The sequence below is a fragment of the Choloepus didactylus genome, chromosome X (assembly GCF_015220235.1).
Source record: "Choloepus didactylus isolate mChoDid1 chromosome X, mChoDid1.pri, whole genome shotgun sequence".
Classification (NCBI taxonomy): Eukaryota; Metazoa; Chordata; class Mammalia; order Pilosa; family Megalonychidae; genus Choloepus; species Choloepus didactylus.
Window position 1 is genome coordinate 12,997,513 of NC_051334.1, and position 22,017 is coordinate 13,019,529.

Below are 22,017 nucleotides of genomic sequence, written 5' to 3' on the forward strand. Positions count from 1 at the left end.
GAAAACAGTTGGGCAGTTCCCCAGGAAATTAAGTCTAGAATTATCATATGACCTGGCAATCCCACTTCTAGGTATATACCCAAAAGAATTGAAATCAGGGACTTGAACAGATATTTGCACACTGACGTTCATAGTGGCATTATTCACAATTGCCCAAAAACAGAAGCAACCCAAGTGTTCATCAGCAGATCAATGGATAAATTGTTAATGATGTTGAGCATCTTTTCATGTGTTTATTGGTCATATGTGTATCTTCTTTGGAGAAATGTCTATTCAAGTCTTTTGTCTATTTTTGAAACTGGATTGTTTGTCTTTTTGTTGTTGAGTCATAGGATTTCTTTATATATTCTGGACATTAAACCCTTACACAATATATAGTTTCCAAATATTTTCTCCCATTCAGTAGGTTGTCTTTCTACATTCATGATGAAGTCCTTTGATGTACAAACTTTTTAATTTTGATGAACTCCAATCATCTATTTTTCTTTTGTTGTTTGTGCTTTTGATGTAAAATTTCAGAAACCATAGCCTAACACAAGGTCCTAAAGATGCCAGAGTGGGGGAAAGGAATGGGGAATCAATGCTTAGTTGGTACAGAGTTTCTGTTTGGGGTGATAGAAAACTTTTGGTAATGGATGTTGTTGATGGTAGCACAACATTATGAATGTAATTAACTCCACAAAGATACATTTGAATGTGGTTCAAAGGGGACATTTTAGGTTGTACATATGTTTCTAAAATAAAAAATTTTAAACCATAGGATGGTACAACACAGTGAACTCTAATGTAAACTATATACCATAGTTAATAGTGTAATTGTAATAATATTGTTTCATCAATTGTAACAAAGGTACCACACTAATGCAAAGTGTTAATAATAGGGAAAACTGCATGTGATGAGGTGTATATGGGAACACTGTATTTTCTTCATGATTTTTTCTGTAAACTTACAACTTCTCCAATTAAAAAAATATATAATTTTTTAAAAAGTAGGTTCACCTTCTCTGGGTCTAAGAAATGTCTTCCTTCATCCAACACCCCACATCTATCACCACTGTCATATATTCACTAATTTCCCAAAAATATAAGTCACATCAAGGAATAATTTTGGAAGAATTACGTCTAGGGACACAACTGTATTTCTTTACTGGCCAAACTCTCTCCTACCACCTGATACCACTGTAGAGTCTTACACCATCTACTTGCACCACATTTCTTCCTCCACTGTGTTATAATAGGAGACCAATATTGTGCATTATAATTTGGCCCTCATTCTGTGCCCATATCTGACATAAAAAAACTTTTTCAAGCAATACTATGAAAATAAAGAGTGGAATCAGTCAATCAACCACAACTAGAAACCATTAATTCAATCAAGCTAAAATTCCCTAAAAGAAAATGGCACTCAGTAGTAAACTTAATATCATCATATATAATGAAAAGGGTCCCTTCCAGGACATTTCTTTCTCTATTTCCTGAACATAGCATGGTAATTTGCATGGAGTGGACATTCAATAAATTCTGGAGGAAAAAAGGAAGGAAGGAAGGAAGGGAAGGAGGGAGGGAGGGAAAGAAAGGAAGAAAGAAAGTCTATGCGTTGCTTATATAATTGAGGTAACTAAACATGCGATATTTTTTTCTCATGAAGAAAAACAACATGTAAAATGGGACACAAAACCTTATGTCAAGGGGCCCCGTGAATTTGAAATTAAGATGGGGAATTGGGAATTTTTAGGTTTTTTTTTTCTCTCTTTGATTCTTAAACCGTATTCTCTGCTACTCCCTGTTCCTTATCCAGAAATATGTGCATATTGCACCTTGTGACATTCATATTTGAATTCTAATCATACATCACTCTAAATACAAGAACTCATTGCATTCTTTTATATGATGATATTTTTTACTGGACAGTTCCTGTGGAAAACATGAAACTATACCAAAAAATAAGTTACCTGCATTTACGTTTCACCTGTGAAACAAGCCCGGATATCACTATCCTGGTTAATTTTTTCTGTACTGGGTTGGTTTTCAGACACTTCTGTCTTTCCTGTTTCATAAAGTAGTTTTCACAAAGGACTTGGAGACTGGAATAACAGCTATATCTCCACTTGCTTTACAACATTTCATTTCCAGTACATATCACCTCGCAACGTGTTCCTCATGGCACATTATGGGATCATTAAATTAAAACTGAAAAGTGTGGCTGATGATTGATAGCTGTCTAATTACCCAGAGTGTTTGTCAAAGGCAGTAGGCAGGAGACATCAACTCCATTTTGCTGTTATATTGACTATCAAGGTTACAGCACATGTCTGCTAGACTAGAAAACTTCCCCAACAAAGATGTCTAATGGAGCAGACCTTGGCCAGTGAAATAAAACCCTCTGCCATCAGAATCAATAGACAGTGACAAAAATGATCTAGTGATCAAAATGGGTTCATCCCTTGCCTTCCAAATAAGAAGCGTATCTAGTATGTTTCTCAACCTTTTTTTTCATTATTGAGAGTATTTAGACATTTTCCCCCTAATGATCTCCTATGAAATTTTCATACCATAGACATATTGTATATCTTTTTGTGTACTGTGGCTCTTTAGAGGGCTACAAACAATTGCAATATCTATAATACCCCTCACCAAAAATCAATTTTCATCCTGTTGAGAATATATGTCTTGGATTATGTTTGCTTGTACATATTGATTGGATTCAGATGATGTTTCACCAATTAAAAGACTTCTACATGCAAAGCTATACTCTTCTCCTGGAGCATACAACGCAAATGGGTGTAAGATAGAAAATGGTTCTTTAGTATGTCATATCTCGCCAACCAAGAGGTCAAATCTCATTCCTCTCCTTATAAAAGTAAGGAAGCCCTAATGATGTAAAAAGCACATGGTTCCCAAATGAAAATGGTGCCCCAGTCAAAAACCCGGAACCCACAAACTCAAACTCCTTTCACATTTCTTGAGCACTTCTTATGTCCAACACAACATGCTGGACACTTTAACATACTTTAGTTCATTTTATACTCTTCCAAGGACAGGGAGAGGGACAGGTTGGGATTTGCTCCTAAGTCTTCCAAGTCTTGTCCTCCCAACATTACACCACAGTATACCTCCCCTGAAAATGTTTAAGAATTTATGCCCTCTAGTAGATACAGTACTCTTCTTTCAAGGATAGTTTCTCCAATTTGTTCCTCAAAGTTCCTAATAGGGTTACTTCTCTGTGTATGACCTTTCCCAGATAATAATAGGTCCTCTCAACCTTTAGCAAGCCCTGACCACTGTCTGAATGAAGGCTAGTGTTCTGGGTGTCTAAAAGGTACCTAAATACCCTAATTCAGTTACCCTGCCTTGTAGGCAGACCTTAACCCATTTCCCTTGATTGTGTGACACTCTGGCAATCTTATCTGTCTTCTATTCCCCCCAGATGTCCCAATTTTTAAAAAATAAAATACTCTCTTCTGAGTGTTTTATTTTTATCTCACAGTTTTATTACTAGTTCCCTAAGAACCATCTTCTTGGTCTGTGAAGATAGTAAATATTTTAGACTTTGGTGGGCCAAGAGACAAAATCAAGGACATTATGTAGGTGCTTATATAACAAGAACAGAAAATAACAAGGAAAAAAAAAAACAAAAAAGAAAATAAATTTCCACAAGTTTTTTATTGCTGAAATTCAAAACATTATAATAATAGTAATAATTGTAATTTTTGTAATTCACATCTACTAATAATAAGAATGGAATTATCTGGGAGTAATAACATTTTGCTTAATTGGGGTTTAAAGTTAATGTTCCCTACCATCAAAACCAAATTGCAAATGTTCATCTGTCAATGGTGATCTGTAAAGAGATTTTACATATTTCATCTTTGAAAATGTCCCCCCATCATTAAATTTTAAGAGATATACTGTATATCTTCTTATGTGCTATATGTATATCTGTGATTTGCAGGGAAAAAAAGTTATTTTTCATTCCCCAAGAACCAATTTTTGCCTCTTTTGGGGTGGTATCACCCCTTTTGAGAATGCATGGGCTGGTAGATACTGTATTGGCTAGGGCAGGTCCTAGATTCTTACTCATCAAAGCCTAGTCTGAGGACTAGCAGCATTGGGCTCACCTGGGAGCTCGTTAGAAATGCAGACTCTCAGGCCCCACCCCAGACCTGAACAAGAATCTGCATTTTACCAGGATGCCCAGGCGATTCATATGCACATTAAAGTGTGAAAAGCAATGGTCTAGATGATTCCTAAAAGAACAATAGTCAGCCCCATGAGCAGCTTGCCTCCATCACACCATGTGGGCTCCAGGTGACCACCATTTTGTCAGAGAGAGAGAGGGTGGAATAGAGTAGGGAGAAACTATGTTCTGCTGTCCCCTCAACCCCCACCTCTTCTCCCCAGTCATTCTTTCCCTAGGGCTTCCCGAATAACCCCAACCCTGGGTGATCAATGGTGGAGGGGGGCCAGAAGGGATAAGACAATGAGCTTGTAACATCCACATTTGCTTGTTGATTAACAAACATTTACTGAGCTCTATGTAGATTTTTAGCTCCATGAGAGCAGGGGCTGTGCTTGATTTTGCTCACCATTATAGACTAAAGAAGGAAGGAAATGAGGAAGACAGAAGGGAGGGAGGGAGGGACAGAGGGAGGGAAGGAGGAAGGGAATGAAACTAGGCTCTATGCTAAGTCACTTGAACCCTGACTCTAAGAATATTATTTGTAGTGTGAAGATATAGACATGTAAATACAGTGTTATAGTCATTATAATTAAAGATATCTGTAGATATAGTGAGGTTGCAATGCAGTGGTTAATTCTATCTGGTAGAGGAGGGGAGGCCAAGTAAAGAAGTCACAAAAACTTTTATGGAGGCAGGCTGCACTAGGACTTCTGTGGGCTCTAGGGCACTTTCGCTTTCTCCAAAAAAACATATTTAAAAATATATTTCCTTACTGTATTGATAGAAAGATGAATATAATCTTTGAACCTAAAATTTAATCTTTTCTACTGACTTAAAAAAAGTTAACACATGTCCATGGGCCCATAAAACTCTTGTGTGCCCCAGACACTGCGCCTATTGTGCCTAATGGAGAAGTTGGCCCTAACGGAGTAAGTGACAGTTTAAGCTTGGTAATAGGTGTTCTCCAAGTAGGTATCAGAAGGAGGGAGACGAGGGTATTGGAGTAGAGTATCTGGCTGCAGCCAAGCCACAGCACCATGACATAGCTTGGCATATTCACACCAGTTTCTACAGGAAAGGAACTATAACCTTTTTCTGGAGGTTGGTATCACCTTCAGAAAACAATAGGGTAAAAATGTATTTATTGGGCACTCACTATGCATCAGGCACCGTAAGTATTTAATGAGAAAGAAGCAAATGTGTGCAAGCTGGTATTCTCAAATTATTTCTATTTTGCCTCCTTTCCAAAAGGGTTTAAAGTAACAAGGCATATGCACAATTAGACTCATAAAATATCAATTCATTTGCTTAACGAATATTTCTTGAGGATCTACTATATGGCGGGTAAAGACATTTCTGTCCTGATGAAGCTAAAAGTCCAAAGAGAAGACAAATAATTACATTACAAAATGAGGACAATTATCTGGACACTCTAGGTGCACATAGCCAGAGGTCCAGCAAAGATTTCCCTGAGGCTGAGATGTTTAAGTGAGAAAGACCCTAAGGACAAACTGGAGTTAGTCTAGAAAGAGTGGCTGAGAGATGAGAAGAGTGTTCCAGGTAGAGGGAACAGCTTGATCAAAGACCTGGAAGCAAAAGACCTATGTATGATTGGATCAGAGAGAGAGAGAGAAGAAGGAGTGAGAGATGAAGTTAGAGAGGAAGGCAGGGGCCAAACCACAGCAGGCCCTGTGTTAAGGAGCCTGGTTTTATCCTAAGGATAATGAGAAGTCATTAAAAAGCCTCTATATTAGGAGCCAACAGGATTGGGTTTGCATTTTGGACGTTCATTCAAGCCGCAGTTGCAGCTGATGGATTGGAGAGGGTGTGGTGGATGCCAGGCACCCTCTTCAGGGCTCATGCACCCATCCCCAGCTGCTGGGAACATTGGCTGCTGAAGGCCCATGGCTGGGAACTGCCTCTCCCAAGGGTACACCCTCTCCCAGACAGCACCCAGGGCCAATGACTAGCTATAAAAACCTGGACCTTGTCTCAATCTGGGACAACTCTGCAGGGCACCTCCCCCCGAGGACTGGCTAAGGCCTCTGTTGTAATCATGTTGCTGGTCAACTTCTCCTTCTGCCTGATACTGCTCTATTAGTTACCTATTGCTCCATAAGGAATTATCACAAACTTAGCAGCTAAAAACAACACATTTATTATCTCAGAGTGTCCATGGGTCAGGAGTGTGGGCACAGCTTATCCAAGTCCTATGCTCAGGCAGCAATCCAGGTGTTGGCCCGACTTCATTCTCATCTGGAAGCTCGACTGGACAAGAATCTGCTTCTAAGCTCACTCAGATTGTTTGCAGGATTCATTTCCTTGCTGTCATAGGGCTGAGGCCCCAGCTCCTTGCTGCCTGTCGGTCGGAGGCTGTCCTAGGTGCCTAGAGGCCACCTGCTTTTCCTAGAGGCCACCCAGTTTCTTGTCATGTGGGATTTCCCAACATGGCCACTCAATTTATCACACCAATAAGGAGAATCTTTACAGAGGGTCAGCTAACAGAACAGACTTGTACATTAAATAGCATAATGATGGATGTAACATCCCATCATCTTTGCTGTATTCTATTCGTTAGAAGTGAAGAAGGGATTACATAAAGATAGGACATCAGGAGGCGGGAATGGTGGTGGACCACCTTAGAATCTGTCAGCCACGGTCACCTTCCTCACTTCTTACAGGTGTATCTCCTGAGAGCGTTCCCCAATTAACCTCCTGTATGCACCTAACATCTCAGACTGGAGGCAGGGAAGTGAATTAGAGACTGTTGCTGTAACTTAAACGACCGGTGATAGTGGGAGATTGAGTAACAAACTTAATTTCTATTATTAAATGTATAATACTGTTTGTTAGAATTTAGAATAATATATGGCCTATCCAGAAATAAAACCAAGTCAAAAATCTAGGAGGCACCCACAACTTCTCTAATTAAAAAAGTAATAAAAAATAGAAAAGATCTATAAGGTGTCTTCCAACAAGGATATACACAACAAAAATTTGTTTCTAAGGCTGTAGAGCAGATTAAATATAACTAATAAAAGTTAGTCTAACTTCCACAGTGTGAAAATAGATCTCAGATCACAATCAGTCATATAATCAAAAAGAAATGATTAGTGCTTTATTAAATCAGCATAGATTGGATTTTTACCAATTTCAGAAATAGTCAACAAATAGAACTGCCCTATTAGAGACGGATATTCAGAAAATATATCAGCAACTATTGGTATGATAACAGGGTCAAATTCCACCCTGTGTATCGACATTCCCATTTTTATCAATCCCATTTACAATAATTACTTTTTACTCTTGCTTACTTAGTCATATACAGAGTGATATAAACAATATTCAAAAAAGATCCATTTTCCATGATTTCTACACCATATTATAGGCAATCTCCACTGGAAAAAAAATTTTTTCCTTACGTCTTTTAAGGGTGAAATACATACATATAGTGCCCTGAGTTTATTTCTGGAAATGCTTAAATTTTAAAGCATTTATAAATCAGTAACTACAAACACCACAGAAGTATACTTGTATTGTCAGAGAAACATTTTTAAATATTTTCAGTAGTCGACAGCTTATGATTTCAATTGTCTTCATTGTTATCACTGATTGCCTTTAACTTTCATGCACATTCAAAATTTCTTACAAAAGAAGTGGAATGGTGAAACAAAATGCATCATCTGCCCTTGATATTTTGGGATGCTCAGCAGTAGCATTTCCAGAAACAAGTGTCTCCCTGCCTTGGGGAAGCAGGTCAGCAGCTCTTCAGAGGGGGGTGAGCCGCTCCTCCTCTGTCATGAAGGCGTCGTTACTGTGCCCTCCCTTCATGTCCAGGGGGTCACAGGGGATACCGTTTTCAATTGTGATCGTGGCTTCACCTTTATCTTCGGCATCATCCACTTCAGAGGGTCCTTTATTATTCCTAAAAGGACATAAAAAGCACGATTTGGATCCAGGGGAGTGAGCATCGCTGAGTATGGCTTTCTATACAAGCATGGAGAGCAGGAAAGAGAAGAAGAATCTTAAGATAATGAAATAATCAACGATATTGTGTATTTTCAAAGAAATTTCAAAGACCATAAAGAGCTGATGAGGTCAAAAGGTACTATCAAGATAAGAAATCTGCGTGAATGAAATATACATATTGATTGGAACAAGTGGTCTTATCTTGTTCTTAAACACATATGAATATATACACAAATGAATATATATATGCATATTGTTTATGAATGAATATGTCTGTGTACAAATATATACACTTTCATACACACATATTGCATGGAGGGATTGAGGAAGATGTGTGGCAAATTGGCAAGCTTAAAATTTTAGCTTTAGAAGAACAACTTTAACAAAAATTGAATTTTAAAAATGTAGTAAATTCCTCTCACAGGATTTGGCAAATGAGTGGTCCAAAAGTACTGAGTGAAAATCAAATTGAAATGAGATGTCAGGAAGCAAATTCATATTACTTTGTAGAAAGGAAGTAACCGTTATGAATTGTAGACATCGCTGCTTGGCTCAATACATTACAAAAAGGTTGCATTCATTTGAAAGCCAGGTTTTTGGAACTCAGAACACATTTTCCTAACTATATTACAACTCATAGCTACAACTCCAGGTCATTCCAGAAAACTCTACACGAAAGGGTAAACTTTTGAATTTCTCTTACTCAGACCCTTTGTAGACCCTGCTACCTTAACTCAGGCTGGTGACCAGACACTTAATATTTCCTTGGAGTGTGGAAAGCTATAGCCTTTGAATCCAAAGGTTCTTTCTGTCTTTTGTGACAAACGAAGACACAGAGCCAATTATGCTTTATGTCATGGAGGTAGGCAAAGGAAAGAGAAGTGGTGCCTCTCTAGGCAACCAGAGAGAGGCAGAGAGGGGAGAGCTTCCCCTGAGGCTCATGAGAGGTTGGATGTTGGGGTACCACTCTATGGGGACACCATGGAGGCATGAGGTTAGGCATGAGGCTACCCGACGTGCCAAAGACGCGCTTGTCTCCACAGTCTGTGGAAATTCCAAAGAGGCAGACGTGAAGGGATCGCCATGCTGGGATGGTGGGCATCGCTGTGGTGGCCCAGGTGGACTCCCACCAATGCAGAGGCTCTTAGGACCTTGGTGAGTCTTTGGCAGGTAAAGAGGTGGTGAAGATGCCCCGATGATAATCAAGATAGAATTTCCTATTAGTCCAGAAGAATGCCAACTAATATAGGACTGACAAAAGTAGAAAATCACCACTACAGTAACAGTTAATTCTGACAAGGATAACCAAACAGTTGGATGAGAGATTATTGGGGAAGAAGATACTCATTTGGTCTCAAAGTATCACCCCTCACAAGCAACAGACTAATTACCAAAGGAAACTTGTGTTTTGCTAAAGGAGAAATCTGGCGAACTTTGCCAATAATAAGACTGACAAGTGGCTCCAGATGTGATGCAGTGAGAAGAACACACACACACACACATATAGTTTTTTGTTCCTGCCTTGGCCCCCCAAAAAGTTTGACCTGAATCTCATCATGAGCAACCAATCAGACAGATACAAATTTAAAAATATTTTGTAAAACAGCTGATGTGGACTCAGACAGAACAGACACTCAACCAATGTGCTTAGGGATGGATGGATGGACAGATGGATGAATGGATGAATGGATGGATAAAAGAATGGATCAAGTGAAGGGACAGTCTTTGTTCTAATGTGAAAGGAAAGGACTCTATGAAATGGAAAAACTCTAAATTTCACTCATCCTCCTTCCTTCCCTCCATTATAAAAAGAGAGGAGTGAGGTGAAGTACTGATGAAGCCTTAGTAGGAAATGTATATTTATAAACTATCATTGTCTGCCTCATGCAAGTTCCCCCGAATTCAGTTCTCATTGGTTTTGGAGTGAATAATAATTTTCCATAACAATAAATAGATGTTAAACAGTCAAATCTTACCCTGAAATTTGTGTATGTACGCATGAAACCCACATTACAAAAAATGTCTTAGTGGATGGAGCATTCTGCAGTAGGTGATAATCCAATGACAGTCTTAGAAATAATGGGTTTCCAGGTGTCTATTTGCCAGTTTCTTCCTTTAAAAATGTTTTTACAAAGTGAGAAGAAAACTAGTAGAGACCTGGAGGCATGCACACCATTGTGAGGAATCTCCTCTCCCACTCCTCAGCCACAAAGGAAAAGAATCTATCAGGCATCACAAAGGAATGGGGGAACTAAAAAGGGAGATGCAAGTGGATGGGGACAAGTTTCTCTGCTTCAAAAGAAGGATAAATCCTCATCCGAAAAGACTTCAATAGAAATCACTATGGAAGTTTATCGAACTGAACCGTGTCAGTGAAAATTAGGTACATATTGTTCTTGTGTGACCTTAGATCCAGTTGTTTAGAGTCTCAGCACTGCTAGGCTTCATAAACTGCAGTGTCAGTGACTTGCTGGCTGGTGGACAAGATAAGAAGCTCAAAGGTTATCTAATAGTAATACAATAATTGTCACATTTCATATTGTGCACTGTGATAAAGTGACTCACTGCCTGAGCATTGCTCTTACCAAGAATAGTAAAACTTAACTATCTGGATCATTCTGATTTGATGTCCTGCTAAAAACATGAGTCTTTTTTCCTGAAAAATGAAATGGAGTGTTAATGACTTCCGCTCTTCCTGCAGTGTCAGATGGTTCAGGAAGAGATGAAAAAACTGTGACTGAAATACGTGGAACAAGCTCCTAGGAGCCCTAAGAGTGGACACCACTCATAAATCCAAAGGGAAGAGGGGCAAAGGAGGGGACGAAAGGAAGTATCAGGTAGCCCTCAGAGGCAGGGCGTGTGAGGAACAGGGTTTGCTCAAGACAAAATAGTGGTGGTAAAAACAGAAAGAGGATTTCTGTCTCTCTTCAAATAAAGTAGTGCTGAAGAGCCAAGGCCCAAGAATAGGCAGAAAAACAATAAAGGACAAATAGGATTTTTCAAACAGCACAGAATCAATTACTGGGGGGTTAGGACCATCCTTGTTATCATTCTGGATGACTTGTCCGGGAAGGGTCAGTGTTATTGGAACGATGATCTGAGTGGGCACTGCAGCACAGGGAGACCCATGGGCTTTGGGATCGAGCAGGCCTGGCTTCAAATCTTGCTACTGCTGCTTTCTAACCATGTGATGGTAGGCCACTTGCTTTACATCTTTGGGTCTCAGGTCCTGCATCAGAAAAACAGGGAGAATAATCAAGTCTGCCTAATATAGCAGAGGGAATTAAATGAGATGCACACAAAGTATCTAGTCTGGTTTCTGCCATGTAGCAGGCACTTGATATATGGCACTTATTTTTCTTACTAGCTTTCAAAGTTTAACAGGGTTGGTGAAAGAGTTCACCTGGAATTCTATTTAGTCTCCTCAGGCTCCACTCAAAACACATTTATATTTGTTTCATATTGGGTATGTACATTTAAGAACAGGAAAGGAAAACAATTATTAAATCTGATATTTCTGATTTTATTTACACTACTATTTTCAAGATGATTTATTCATTTAATTACGACTTTATATGAATGTGAAGTTTCAACATATGAAAGAAGTACTGGCTGTGCCCCATCCCTTGTGTGAAAAGCAAGTGTTGTGGAAATCCAAATGCACCTCTATGACTATTGAAGTTATGGTAACAGAAGAATAACCAGGAACAAGCCAAGTGAATTTACTAATGACTCCATTCAGCTGGATTAGATGGGGTTCTATGTCCCAAGTCCTTGACCTGGCTTTGCTACCAACCACAAGATTATAATCTCCTTGTAAGCAAGGGCCATCCACGTGTTATCTACGTTTGTCTCTTCCACAATCCTTGCTACAGCTCCTATCACAGAATAGGTGGTCAATAAAGGAATAAAATTTTTTTTTCTTTTTTTTTTTTTTTAGGAAAGTTGTGGGTTACAGAACAATCATGCATAAAATACAGGACTCTGATATACCACCCTATTATTATTTTTTTAAAATCTTCATTTTATTGAGATATATTCACATACTACGCAGTCATACAAAACAAATCGTACATTCGATTGTTCACAGTACCATTACATAGTTGTACATTCATCACCTAAATCAATCCCTGACACCTTCATTAGCACACACACAAAAATAACAAGAATAATAATTAAAGTGAAAAAGAGCAATTAAAGTAAAAAAGAACACTGGGTACCTTTGTCTGTTTGTTTGTTTGTTTGTTTGTTTCCCCTATTTTTCTACTCATCCATCCATAAACTAGACAAAGGGGAGTGTGGTCCTTATGGCTTTCCCAATCCCATTGTCACCCCTCATAAGCTACATTTTTATACAATTGTCTTCAAGATTCATGGGTTCTGGGTTGTAGTTTGATAGTTTCAGGTATCTACCACCAGCTACCCCAATTCTTTAGAACCTAAAAAGGGTTGTCTAAAGTGTGCGTAAGAGTGCCCACCAGAGTGACCTCTCGGCTCCTTTTGGAATCTCTCTGCCACTGAAGCTTATTTCATTTCCTTTCACATCCCCCTTTTGGTCAAGAAGATGTTCTCCATCCCACGATGCCGGGTCTACATTCCTCCCCGGGAGTCATATTCCACGTTGCCAGGGAGATTCACTCCCCTGGGTGTCTGATCCCACGTAGTGGGGAGGGCAGTGATTTCACCTTTCAAGTTGGCTTAGGTAGAGAGAGAGGACCACATCTGAGCAACAAAGAGGCATTCGGGAGGAGGCTCTTAGGCACAATTATAGGGAGGCCTAGCCTCTCCTTTGCAGCAACCGTCTTCCCAAGGGTAAATCCTATGGTAGAGGGCTCAACCCATCAAACCACCAGTCCCCTATGTCTGTGGTCATGTTAGCAACCATCGAGGTACCACCCTATTATAACACCTTGCATTGGTGTGAAACATTTGTTACAATTGATGGAAGCACATTTTTATAATTGTACTACTAACTATGGTCCATGGTAAAATTTAGGGTTTACTGTTTGTGCTGTGCAGTTCCATGGATTAAAAAATATTTTTTTCTATTCAAATCTTTTGTCCATTTTTTATTGGGTTGTTTTTTTATTATTAGAGAAGTTGTAGGTTTATAGAAAAATCATCCATAAAATACAGAGGTCCCATATACCACCTTATTATTAACACCTTGTATTAGTGTGGTACATTTGTTAACAATTCATGAAAGAACATTTTTATAATTGTACTATTAACTATAGACCATCATTTACAATAGGGTTCATTGTTTGTGTTAGACAATCCTATGTTTTTTTAAAATTTTTATTCTAGTACCATATATACAACCTAACATTTCCCCTTTTAACCACATTCAAATATATAATTTGGTGCTGTTAATTATATTTACAATGTTATGCTACCATCACCACCATCCATGACCAAAACTTTTCTATCACCCCAAGTAGAATCTCCATACCTTTTAAGCCTCAATTCCCTATTCCCTACCCCCACCCTGTCCCTAGTAACCTATAAAATATTTTGACTTCTCTGGTCTTGGGCTTCCGGAGGGATGGATTTAGGTCATCATTAGGGTCCCTTCCTAAGACCCTAACATTCTAATGGTCTCTTCATATACTGGATTCATACATTCATTCTACTGTGTACAGACAAGTGTAGAATTGTGCTGTGTCCATGACTCTCCTTGTATAGTACAAAGTGCCAGGTTATAGAGAATTAGCACTTTGTAACTGCTTTTTGATGTTGATTAAGCATCTTTCAGTGTATAAAGCCCTTGTATGTATTCTTTGATTTGATCTTCTCATCATCACAATTAACTGAGAAAATATTATTTTCCTCATTTTCCATATGTGGCCTTCTCAAGGTCATCTGGCTATTAAATGCCAGGGCCCGGAGCTGTAACCCAAGACCAAGAGATGTGATCCCATGTTCTTTTTACCAAAATATACACTAAATGATCAACATCATCACATCACCATCATCATCACCATTATAACCATCATCGTCATCATCACTATCATCATAAAGCTAACCAGATGACTAAGACATCTACTTCTGGGCTGGGACTAGGCACAGATTATCTAGTTCAAACATCGTTGTGAAGTAGATGAGATTCATCTTTGCTACCTTCCCATCTGCCCAGCTCCCTAATTGTGGCTCAGAAGTGACTAAAATCACTTTTCCAACATTTTTCCTTCAACAAGTCTCTCATTTGCATCAACTGCTGTTCTCAACTAGATAGAAACAGGGAAGCAGCCTGCCCAAATTATCTCACAAGGAGGTGGCAGTTGTGATGGTATGCTGCAGCTAGCTGGTACAGGCTAAGTATTCAGGATTTTTAGGCCATGATAGGAGAATTTAGACCATGGAAATCAGCAAATGCTACAAGTCAGGATTTTTGCTTTGTTTTATTTTCCTTTGTTCTAAAGCTGGTGAACTAGTACCTCACTATTACAGTGACTAATAGACCTCATAGGATCATTTGCATTTTAAAATAGTTGTTTGCTCACTAATAAAATCCCAAGCAATGTGTCAGTGAACTGGAGAATTTTCTACAGGATGGTGGCTAATATCAGGATGGAAAAGAGATTCATTCCTAGCACCCTGTAATCAAGCAATGGGTTATGCTATCTTGGATAATAATAATTCCCATTTATTTAGTGCATACTATATGTCGGGGACTTTACACACATTTATCTCATTCAGCCCTCTTGAAAGTCCTCTGAGACATTGTCTCCATTTTGCAGATGGAGAAACTGAGACCCAGGGAAGTCAGGTGATGTGGTCAGGGTCATACAGCTAAAGGGCACAGCTGTATTTGAGTTAGCATACTGGGCTCCAATGATGGCATACTTTCCACTCAGTGGCTCTGAATAGGTGATGCAATGCCGTTATTGACAAACCTGACAGAATTTTTAAGGCTTTGCTTGAGAAGTTTCCTCCATAATGATTTTAAATATGCATATGTCTTAGATGACACAGGCACCCTTCTGCATAGAGGCAGAAAGGTATATCTTAGATGAATCTGTGATCCCTCCCAGTCTTATGACTTTGAGATTTTTGTACCTCAGCAAACTATGTTCATTATAATCTAATGTGTGGATTGGATTGTTGAGCTTTTCTTTGACTGTCTTCCTCATGATTAAAGGCTTTGGGGGGAAATTCCTATCTTTTTCATGATTGCAAAGGGCTTTTATCACAATTTTCAAGGCTCTCCCCACTTCTAATTGTACCCTCTCACTACCTTTGAAGCAACACTTTGCCTAAGAGAAACCCACCAAAGATGGTATCAAACTTAAAACACAGCAAATCAATGTATCTTCAGAAGGTTGTTATAACTGTCCTGACTTTATTTGCTAGTTATTGATGCTCTCCAGGTTTGCACAGGGATTTGTTCATCTGTTTTCCTAGTTTGAGCATGAAATGAATTTGCACAGGCAAGGTTGTGACAACAGCTTCACTTCTCCCAGGCAATAGATCATGATGCTACACACCCAATTATTATATTACTGCAAAATCTGCTCAGGAAGAAAGAGATAGTTGATCCCAACACAAACTTGCTGAAAGACCAGCAAATGGCAGGATAATAAAATAATAGTAACAGCTAACATTTATTGAGTGCTCACTGTGTGCCACGCACCTGTTCATCAACCCACTGTATTAACTATTTTTACCCCAAGTTAATTTATTTCCACTATACCTCGCTCTTGCACTAGAAAAGCTATCCACGTAGAGACGATAAAGATAAATGCATCCACTTGACTCTGGCACCACAAATAATATTCTACCACACTCAGTTTGCCTGAGCTCCGTCATATCAATAGAGATATTAGTGTAGACAAGAGAGGAACCCAAGAGATAAATAATTTGAACCTAAGCAGTCTGTCTCCAGAGTCCATTATCCTAAATAATACAGTATTTGCATTAGTGAGGACATTGAGAAGCAAGGAGATGAAGTGAATTCACTAAGGTTATGATCGTTAGAAACTGTTAGGATCACAGCATCTCAGAATTAATACAAAACTTAAAAATACTCAACACAGGTATTCAAAATTTTAAGAGGATATTTCTTAATATTCTCAAAACAAACAACCCCAAACCAAATGAACAAACACTTTGCACTAATGCTCCTTGCATTACATGATATGCCAAGATCACCAAAAAAAAGCAAGCAAATACAATTTGATCCTAATCTTTGAGTTTAATTCCAAGACTAGACAGAAAACACATTTATTCCATGGCATTTCACATATCAACTGTGAAAAAAATTACAGAGCCCAAGACTGAAATGATTACCTTCTGCTGAAACACATGGAAACATATGGAAAGTAATAAGCCTCAGGAGAAGCATTTAGTCAAACACATACTTGGTCAAACACATCCCACATGTCCAATGTGGGAACCAGCTCCTTTGAAAATCACTGCATGCCTCTGTGATTCCCACTTACCAGAATCTTTCTTCTTCAATATCAGATGGGAAGGTTGAGAAGCATCAAAGTGTTTAAAGTGTTTACTGAAGAGCTGAGGACTCTCCCACCGCTCCTCCGGATCAGAGGTACTTGTTAACAAAGTTGGTTTCTCCTCTCATCATGCTAAGCAGTCTCCTCTCCTGCAGCCCCATTACCTCAGTAAAATCCCACTGGCCTGAAATTCCCCCTTGGAGTAATTATCAATAACTTAGACATAAAAGTTTGCACATGGCTCCAGAATCCAGGTAAATGAACTCAGGGAGTGGGAATCTATATTAAAGTAGTTAAGCCAGAAGCTCTCAAACTTTAAGTGAATCAGAGTAACCTGGATATTCATTATAATACATCCTCTTCTGAGATTCGAATTTGGTGGATCTACAGTAGGGCGAGGGAACCCACATTTTAAACAAGTGTTCCAGGTGATCCTGATGCAAGGAGTTGATTCAAAAGCCATTTTGAGGCACTTGGCTCCATATACTATCATAGGCACGAGAGAGATGAGAGTTCATCAAAGAGAGGGGCATATGCAAAGCAGCACAAGGCCAAGAAGAGGCAGGCTGAGGTGGGGAGACAGAAAGAACTGTGGCACTTGCCGGCATGTGGATGTGAATGACTACCAGAGATGAACTCTGTCTACTTGAAAAGTCTGCCCAGGGTATCCCTGTGCATCCAGTTACAAAATAACAACACAGATAAGAAAATCAAATCTGGATACAGAACATTCACATGGTATAGAGTAGAGAGAAAGATGGTGATGGGAGGAGCCAAGGTTAAGGAAGGGACATTGGACTCTAACTGGTATCTAAAAACAAGAGCAAAAGTCACATTTTGAAAATCAATCTTTTTTTAAGTTTCAGGCTTAAGGCATTATCTTCAGCCAGTGGGAAATCCTCTCCTCGTTTGACCACGTCATGAGAAAATAGGGAAAAAGCTCTTTAAATCACTCCCTCTAAATATCTTACCTTCTACGTTGGCGGATCCCTGATAAAAGCAGTAGCATAATTGCAACTATGACGATGCAAAATATCACACTAAAGATGATAATCCAGACAGGCACAGACGGGACAGTGGGTGGTGCAAGAGTGGAAGGAATTTTTAAAAATTCCAGAGTCTGGTCACTCAAAAAGAAAGCATTGTTGATCCGGTTCCTAGTCATTCTAAAGTACAGTGATGATTAAAAACAAACAACAAAAAAGAAAAACATTAGAAATAGAAAGTACAGACCCATCCCTCCATATTATAAATATCTCTATAAACAGAGCATCCCCCTGACATGAGTCTTTGGGTTGATTAGAAAGTTTGCTGAGGACATTTGTGCTGTAATTTTCTTTTAATAGCTGCAATGCTGACTGCCAGATACATGCTAGTCTATTGGCTCCTGCCCTCCATTGTTGCAAATGTCCTAGAAGTAACCGAAAGTCTTGAACTTTGAGTTCTGCCCACCATATTTTATTTCCTGAGAAGTAACTTCCAGGTTAGAATGACAGAACTCTATTTAAAGTGGTTTACATAAATACTGACAGCCCGAAAAGATAAAATCATATGTCAAAAGTGGATAATAACTGTAAGAAGAAAGGAAAACTGGGAGCAAAAAAGATGTGTAGCCAGGAGCAACTTATTCATTTTTTTTTCATTAATTCAATGACCATTTGCTGAAAACTTAGTAAGTATCAGATACTGTGCTAGGTGCTAGAGATACAAAGTGAAATAAAAATGCCAAGGAGCTTATAGTCTAGAGGGGCTGCAGAACAGAACATCCACAGTCACAGTGCGGTGCAGATGTTCTGGGAAAGAGGCAAATACGGGCCCAGTGGGAGCACAGGGGAGGGGCAAGTACAGTATGGTGAGAAGTCTACTTTCCTGAGGAGGCAACTTCTGAATTATGTTTTGAGGGGCAAGTAGGAGTTCTTTAGACAAAACTATGTAGGAAGAATGTTCGAGGGCCACAAACAACAATAATCAGAGGAATGGAGACATGGTCAAGTATACAACTTGTTCAGTAAACTACAAGTCGTTCCATATGATTAAAGTAAATGGTGGTTTAGGAGTTCAAAGGTCTAGAAAAATATAAAGGTTAACGTGTTACGTGCATATCTGCATTTTTGGTGCTAGTTGTAATTAAGGAGGGGTTGGCAGAAAGGCCTATTTGGCTGCAACCAAATAAGTGAATTTCTAACTGGAATTTGCAAACTAAGTGAGGAGATTTCTTGAAGATATTTTATGGCCTTTACTGAACTCACACTACCCAAGCTGACTTCAAAACCTTCCAAAGCAGCATTGTTTAATGTGAGTCACACATGTAATTTAAAATATTCTAGCAGCTACGTTAAAAAGAAGTAAAAAGAAACAGGTGAAATTCATTTTAATAATATATTTTATTTAGACCAATACACCCAATAAAATATAATTTTAACATATAATCAATATTAAAAATATTATTGAGATAGTCTACATTTTATTTTATTCTAAGTCTTGGAAATCTGGTGTGTGTTTTACTCTTACAGCACATCTCATTTTGGACTGGCCACATTTCAAGCACCACATGGGGCAGGGGGCAACCGTAGTGGACAGCGCAGGCCTAGAGCCTGATAACAATGGCTTGAGAATCTCTGAACACCAGCACCTGGCTATCAGTGAAGACCCTCATACCCCATCTACACTGGAGGATGGTCATTCGTGGATGTGAAGGAGAATCCCAGTCAGATAATCCACAGCAAAGGATAATTTAAAAGTAATTTTATCTAGTTATGAAATGTTTTTGCTTTCATAACTGAACTTTGATTATCTGGGAACACAAACCTTTCCCAAAAAAAAAATCATGAACCTGATTGCTAGTTTACCTCAAGGAAAAATGAAAAGTGCCGCATTCCCATTCTATCTACCCGGTTAACCCTTTGCTGTGTTCTCACTCCAGGCTAGGAATGGATTCCAGCCCCCTCTCAGACTGACTGGAAGTTCTGGCTCAAGTACAGACTAAATCCCCATTCACCACCAGACTCCCCAATTGGAGTCTATCGCCATGGAGATCTTCCAGCCAAATTCAGCACTAATTTAGGCCAGGCCATCACAACAGAGCTGCCCCAGACAGCTCATGTCCTATACACGTGTGGTGCCTTGAATTCTTCTTTGAACTGGATTTAACATCTTTCTGGCTCCCTCATTAATTAATGAGATAATAAACTTTTTGATACGTGTTTATTTTTATTTTGTATGAGTCACAATTTTACCTTTTTTTTTAAAAAAAAAATGTATTCTTTAAAATGTAAAGACTATACATTGAAAAAGGCAAGAAGTTGAGACCCAAAATATGTGAATATTTTTCTTGGTTTTTGAATAAAAGTTGAAGACATGATGTGTCCCTCAAAACTTAATTCATTTATTAACTAATTTCATCTTCTCAACAACTCTGGGAGGTACCACGATTATCCCTGCTCTACAGACGGTGAGAGGAAGGCACAAAGGGGTGAGTAACTCAACTGCACTCATGTCGTTAGGAAGAGGCAATGCCAACACTAAAAAGCTTAGCATTCTGGCTCCAGAGTCCATGTGATGAAGCATCACACGATAGTGTCACACAAGGTGTTCTTGCCAAAAGAAGACAGGATGAACCATTCCTGGTAATAATTAAACCAGGTTCCCTTAACCACGGCACTATTGACATCTGTGCCGAATGACTTGCTGTAGAGGGCTGTCCTGTGCATGACAGCATGTTTAGCAGCATCCCTAGCCTCTGTCCACTCAATGCTGGTAGCACCCCCTAGTTGTGATACTCAAAAATATCTCCAGACATTTCGTTAGGTGATATTATGCCTCCAGTCATTGCCAAATGCTTCCCTGAAGGCAAAATTGACTTGGGATGAGAACCACTGACTTACACTAATCTCTAATAACAACGAACAAAATGAAACCCTTCACCTCTTGATAAATGACTCATGTGAACAGGGGAAGAAACAGACTTTTTCAAAAATCTATGGAAAACAGTGAAGGCATATTTAGTGGTAATTACCTTATGGCTGACTGTATCTCCATAGCAGGAAGGGTGTGGTTTTTCAAAGGGTCTGTAACCACAAACCAGAATGACACCCGCTGGGTGACATTGCAGATGAGGACATGGGAAATCCTGCAGGCAATGGGAAAATACATTATACGAAAAGCATTCCAAATGGTATTAGACCATCTTCTCTGATGTTATTACCATCTTCAGAGGTATCTAAGCTACAAAAGTCATTGCTATGATTATGAAATGTCTTATAAGGAAGAAAATTATACCATAGTAATTTCCCTTCTTTTCTAAATCATAAACTTGGGGTTCATTGCTTAAATAAGGAATCTGCCCCCAAAATGGAATTAGTGAGTGGAGAGTGAGGGATCTCATTCCCATCACCTGCTGGCTGACCACACATCTGTTCTCCAAACACTGGGCTCCTCTCTGCCCTCAAAAACCTCTTCTTGATGCATCGTCACTAAGCTCTTTTGAGTGTCCTCACCATTAAGCCACTGCCTCTCAGTCCTGACAAAACCTGTTGTCCAATCTTGGATTTGATAATCCGGGGGACTCTACTTTCTGTCCCTCCCCATCAGCACTAGGACCCGCCCGGTAGCTGCCCTTTCATGTGCTTTTGAGGGAAAAGTTCCCAGGAACAGTTTCCTTCACACCACCTTGAACAGGCCCCCAAACTTAAGCACTATAGTCTATTACACCACTGGGTTTGGAAATTTGGTTTCTGTAATTGGGTATTTCCATCTATTTGTGGAAAAACTCACGCTTTTCTGGGATTACCAGTAGAAACGGAAAGAGAAATACTGTACTGGTGTGCCGAGAGAAGGGGATATATATGTTAATGAAAGCTGAAATTTATTGGAGAGTCCACATAAAATCAACCCTGCTGATAGAAAATAAAAATGGACACCTTTCATCATCCTTGAGACCGTAATTGCAAAATGCTCAGTGACCAACCATTCTAGAAAAATGAAACATGCTTCACACATTTACTGGTAAATACAAGTTATGTATTTTTCCTTAAAAGACCATTCAAGGACTCCCAGGGGTGTAAATCTCCCTGGCAATGCAGGATATGACTCCTGGGGATGAATCTGGATCTGGCATCATGGGATTGAGAACATCTTCTTGACCAAAAGGGGGATACAAAACAAAATAAAGCTTCAGTGGCTGAGAGATTTCAAATGGAGTTGAGAGGTCACTCTGGTGGACATTCTTATGCACTATATAGATAACCCATTTTAGGTTTTAATATATTGGAATAGCTAGAGGTAAATACCTGAAACTACCAAACTGCAACCCAGTAGCCTTGACGCTTGAAGATGATTGTATAGCAATGTAGCTTACAAGGGGTGACAGAGTGATTGTGAAAACCTCGTGGCTTGCGCTCCCTTTATTCAGTGTAC

General features: G+C 39.2%; 1 protein-coding gene across 3 annotated transcripts in view; it reads right to left on the minus strand.

Moving 5' to 3' along the window:
* Positions 1-7,271: 7,271 nt before the first annotated feature.
* Positions 7,272-22,017, minus strand: part of CLTRN (collectrin, amino acid transport regulator) — a 70,220-nt gene continuing 55,474 nt past the window's right edge. For all 3 annotated transcript variants that reach the window (XM_037822420.1, XM_037822419.1, XM_037822421.1), the window contains 3 exons: positions 20,618-20,731; positions 17,574-17,768; positions 7,272-8,105 (listed from right to left, as the gene is read on the minus strand). In XM_037822420.1, the coding sequence (XP_037678348.1) occupies positions 7,949-8,105; positions 17,574-17,768; positions 20,618-20,731 (466 nt within the window). In that variant the 3' untranslated portion in view covers positions 7,272-7,948. The remainder of the gene's footprint in view (positions 8,106-17,573; positions 17,769-20,617; positions 20,732-22,017) is intronic.